Below are 5,440 nucleotides of genomic sequence, written 5' to 3'. Positions count from 1 at the left end.
AGAGAGAGAGAGAGAGAGAGATAATTGTCCATATAATTTCAAATATGAATAAGATGGTCAGGATTGTGGTAAAAAAGAAGTTGAAAACTATTTTCGTTCTTTTTGGCAGCAACGCTGACCATCTTCTTCATATTTTAAATTAAAAAAATAAATAAGTTTATCCCAAAATAAGTGAAAAAACAATCACCATTTTAGTTTGTATAATTTATTAAAAGTAATGTATGTTTTTAATATATAGATTTTAAGTGTAATATATTGTATATAAAAAGCACCAATTTATATCAAATATCAAAGAATTTTAGTAAAATGACTGTGCTGAAGAAGTGAAGGAAAATAAGTTTGAAAATGGCTAAAGGGGGGAGTGTTTAGGATTACAAAAAGTTTTAGGAAAAATGGTGTAAAAAAATTCAACGATATGAATGAACATAACTCTATCTTTATTTATTTATTTATTTATTTTTTTTTACATTAAAATATACATATATTTATATTACATTTTAATTGGAAATTTGACTGTTTGAAATCTTAAAAAATAAATGCAAAGTGATGATTTAATTTGTTAAAACTATAGGATTGTTCATTTATTAGTGAAAAAAATATAAATAAAAATAAAAAAATTCTCTGTATGGATTTATTTAAAATGTGATAAAAAAAAAATTGAGTTCACAACAAAATTTTTACTATGCATATTTCTTTAATTTACTAAATTAGTTTTACAGAATCAAATGATTTATACAATATATATTATGTATTTCTAATTCCAACAAAATATACTATAGGGGTATTCATGATCTTTAGTTTAACATGTTAAACCGTGTTAAATGGAGAAATATTTGTTTCTCTTACCATGTTAAAATGCTACTATAACATATAACATGGTTGTGAGTCTGTTAAACAGAGAATGACATCACTCAACAAACCAACCAGCTGGGCTCGTCACCATTTTGTTTGTTGTGTTAGGTTACTTGCTCGTAGTTTGTGTTTTGATTGTGGTGTAGTATTGTTTCGGATATTTTTATAGCTAATAAAGTATGATGTATGGTAGCCAATAAGCTCATCTTGATTCTCTTCCACGCAAGTTAGAAAATCAACAAGGCATTCAGTAGATAAACCTTCTCACAACTTCCACTTTTAACTCACTTTAGGTATGATGTAATAAATTTCTTAAATAAAAACTTAGAATTAAACAACAACATGAAGTTTTGGAAGAAAAGGTTATAAAACAAGTTACTGATAAAATCTGCTAGGAGCTCTTATGCATTTAATATTTAACATGACTCTAAATAGGGCTGCTCACAATCCTATAATAATAACATTTAACATTATAAAACATTTTACATTTAATACAACACCATGAATTACCCCTTATGAACACTTCCATATGAATTGGATTACCTGATATCGAAACTGTAAAAATTTCCATTCTTGATTTTCATGGTGATTACAATGAGTTGCCTATAGATCGGGAAGTTAAAAATGCTCTTTACACATGTGCACTTTTATTTGAAAACAAAAATGTTATTTCCTGCTGAGTTTTCTCAAAAGAAGTGAACTTTTTTTTTTTTTTACACCAGTTCAGATTACTGTAGTGTTCGGAGCACCGAAGTTTGGATTACCAAGATTACATTGTATATGTTTATATATAATAGAATTTCATTGTTTCTAAAAGAATTAATAAAAAAAATGTATTCATATATAGTTCTATATTTTACAATGTGGGTTTAATAAGGTTCTAAGAATATTTTAACATTGATAATTAATAATAATGTTTAAATACAAAACATTAATTTGAAACATTTAGGGGTTTCAATTTTAATGGTAATTTGTTGTATTTAAGGTAATTATTGTGATTTAATATAAATACATAATTTATAAGTTTAAAATTATAATTTTTAGAACCCTCTTGTGGAGCCTGCTGTAACCCCTAGATTTGCTATTTCTTGTAATTTCGATCTTTTAAAAGGATTAGGAGAATTGGCTAAAAAATACAACGCATATGTTCAGGTAATTAATTGGTTATCCAAAATGTTATCACTTGATGTTAACCATAACAGAAAGTTTTTAAGATCAAAGATTAGTTAAGATACCATCTGTGCAATGACTGCAATCTGGAGTGAAAAGCCAGAGTATGCAGTTATTGATTATTATAAATTGGTTCTGATTTTTAATGAGTGGACTGTATATTACGACAAAAAATATATTTAAACACTATTGGAATTTTCATAGGTTGGACTCTCGACTAATAAATATACATTGAACTATTAAACTAATATATACAATGATTTCCTCTTGGTGTTTTTGTGAGGTGATTGTTGGGTGATGTTGAGGTTACTAATTTTGCTATTTCATTCTTCTCTCCGCCTCCCGGAGGGCCAGCAGATCCTTGGTTCCTTCTACTCCATTAGGAGCATTTTTGAGTAGAAAATTCCTTTAACCTTTGAAAGTAAAGATGGCGGATAGTCTCTTTGCTTCTTTAGTTCTCAAGGTAATAGCCATTGGTCAACTCGGCCAACAGAGCACAGAATATGAGCTACCAGTACCTTATTATATATATATAATTGAATTGAATTTGTTCAGGGGGTGTTCCCTGAACAGCATCTGCTGTGAACAGTTTTAATTCTGATAAAAGGATTACTTTTTGTTGGATTTACGTAATCCAAATTTTGCGCTACTTGATTTTATATAAAGTCGTGGTCGGGGGTCTCATTTTCTGATGCCCCTCCTTGCAGTGTGCACCGGAAGACCCTGCAGACGCCACGACTATAATGCCGCCCTAAATTATCTATTGTGGTATGCAGGCCAGAACCTGGACTGCCCTTAATACCACACCATTGCCGATGACGTTTTTTATCTTAATATATGAGACCACCCTTTGTAATTATATCATATCAAATAATCAATTTAATTAACACACTAACCACAGTTTGCCCCCTCAGAGATTTTACTTGATTTATTAAAATATGTGTACTCACTAAAAAGATCTCACTAAAAAGGTCTCACAAATCTCAACCCCCCTTTTCCATACCAATTTAATCAACAATTCAACATACTGTTGGGGTACTTGGAGTAAAATACGACCAGATCCTGAAGTATACACTCTTTGAGCTGTAGCGTCCTTTTACCTGTCATCCGATCTTACCTTTCAGACAACTCTTTTCGTGTTTGCTGTGGTACAGAATTTTTCAATTGTTATCCTGTTGAGACTGGTGTTCCACAAGCCAGTGTTTTGGATCCTGTCCTCAACATTCTCGTTACCACAGATATTCCTCTTCATCCCAAAACATTCCTGGCTACATTCGCTGATGATACCACCTTTCATCAAACTCAGATACTGATACAGCATCCGCAAACCTACAAAGGCTCCTCTCTCTTATCGAAGACTGGTGTAGCAATTTGCAAATAAAAGTAAATGAGTCCAAATGCAAACATGTTACCTTCACCCTCCGATGCAGACCCTGTCCACCAGTTCATTTTAATGCCATACTAATTCCCTTCTCAGACACAGTCTGGTATCTTGGCTTTCTCCTATACATTAGACTAAACAGGAATCCACATACTAGACTTGAAAGAAAAGAACTTAACCGACAATTATATGGACTGCCAAGTAGAAAATCACAGCTTTCAGTAGACAACAAATTACTACTTTACAAAACAACAGTAAAACTTGTTCGGACTTATGGACTAGAACTGTGGGGGACAGCTAAAAACTGTAACATCGAATGCATTCAGTCCAAAGTCCTTCTAACAATAGACAATGCTCCTTACTATGTAACCAACAATACCCTACATCATGACCTCATTAAATAAAAATTCACCACATTCCATGAGAAACTCGCTCATCATCCTAATCCTGTAGCACAGTCCCTGTCTAGCATTGCCCATCCCTAAACTCCTCCCCGAAGGTTGAAATGCCAGTGGCCAAGAGACCTATTGTAAATAATTATATTGGAATTCTAATAATAGCCAGATTCTTCACTCAAGTTCTGTCTGTAGCTAGCGCCCTCACTTGTCCTCCACTGGCTTTTAATACCATTGATGTGGTTGAGATAGAAGCACAGGTAACTTCCGGAGTCCTGTTCTTTCCTCCACAAGTGGGGGGAAAGGTCAGTTCAGATTTCCCTGGACTAAATGTAAATATTGTAAATAGGAATGACTCTATAAGATATGCTATGTTACATTTAGCCTATTTTTTTTTTCTCTTCTATTTCTTATTTTATTATCAGTTAATTTATATACTTGTAAATATGGTGTGAATGAGCTCTGTGACCTCTATTATCATTGTCTACAAATATAAAACAGAATGTGATATTATACAACAAAATAAAAAGGTTCTAAAAATAATTAGTGAAGTTAATTTTATGTACTGACTCTATAAAGTTTTGCAGACAGCAATGACGAAAACTGTATAATAGTTTTTGTCATAATAGCTTTCAGTGTTGTGGCAGTACTATCACACTTGGTCTGGCATGTTAGTTGACAATACATGTAGTGACAGTGAAGCTGTAATCCCATTCATTAAATCTTACAGCTGGCACCAATTTTGAAACGGTAGTCAATAACTGTTGCACATATCCTAGATACTAATCTGTACAATCTCTAAATATTTTCAGTCCCTACTCACTGTACTTCCATTGTAGTAAAACTTATCAATCCTTTCTGAAATCTGTTCTGATATTTACTAATTTTCCTGGCTCCTATTTACCCTGATTCCTCTTTAATTAGAAGCTGTCAGGAACGATCTGCAGAGTGGATACACAAAAGGCTTTGAAAATTTGCTGTTGTGGATTATTATTTATCTATAAATCATCAATGTTATAATTTTAGGATTAATTCAATTTTTTTTTTTTTAGACCCACTTATGTGAATCTAAAAGTGAAATAGCATATACAGAGGAATTGTTTCCAGAATGTAAAAATTATACTGACATCTACCATAAATCAGGATTATTGACTAACAAAGTAAACAAATTTTCAATATTATTGCTTATTGGACTTTTAGAGCACGCATCACTATTGTAATAATAATAGCAATTGTAAAAATATCCATATTGATCTTTAAAGACTATATTGGGCCATGGTGTTTATCTATCCGAAGAAGATTGTAAAATTTTGAGTTCGACCGGAACCGCTATCGCTCACTGCGCAAGTTCAAACTCTGTTCTGCAAAGTGGCCTGTGTCCTGTGCGAGATATTTGGGAGGCAGGTGTCACGATCGGTCTTGGAACAGGTAAATCAATAAAAAATAAACCAATTTGATTTATTTTATTTATTTAACAATTATCAAATTTATGTTATTTATTACTTTTTGCATTTGTTAATTTTTATATTTATTAATTTTTATACTTATCACTTCTTTAAATTACTGCTTTTATTATGACATATTTATTTCTTTGTATACCCATTTAAAATATTAGTTGTTAGGTTTTTAAATTTTAATTAAA

At 31.6% G+C, this 5,440-nt stretch overlaps 1 protein-coding gene across 3 annotated transcripts in view; it reads left to right on the top strand.

Moving 5' to 3' along the window:
• The window catches only part of DhpD (guanine deaminase), a 22,411-nt gene that overhangs the window by 14,138 nt on the left and 2,833 nt on the right, over positions 1 to 5,440 (top strand). For all 3 annotated transcript variants that reach the window (XM_024363220.2, XM_067050630.1, XM_014432683.1), the window contains 3 exons: positions 1,897 to 2,004; positions 4,851 to 4,958; positions 5,061 to 5,226. In XM_024363220.2, the coding sequence (XP_024218988.1) occupies positions 1,897 to 2,004; positions 4,851 to 4,958; positions 5,061 to 5,226 (382 nt within the window). The remainder of the gene's footprint in view (positions 1 to 1,896; positions 2,005 to 4,850; positions 4,959 to 5,060; positions 5,227 to 5,440) is intronic.

Source organism: Halyomorpha halys, unplaced genomic scaffold (genome assembly GCF_000696795.3).
Source record: "Halyomorpha halys isolate HHAL.00 unplaced genomic scaffold, Hhal_1.1 Scaffold1100.1, whole genome shotgun sequence".
Taxonomy (NCBI): Eukaryota; Metazoa; Arthropoda; class Insecta; order Hemiptera; family Pentatomidae; genus Halyomorpha; species Halyomorpha halys.
This window is presented reverse-complemented; position numbering and strand designations above follow the sequence as displayed.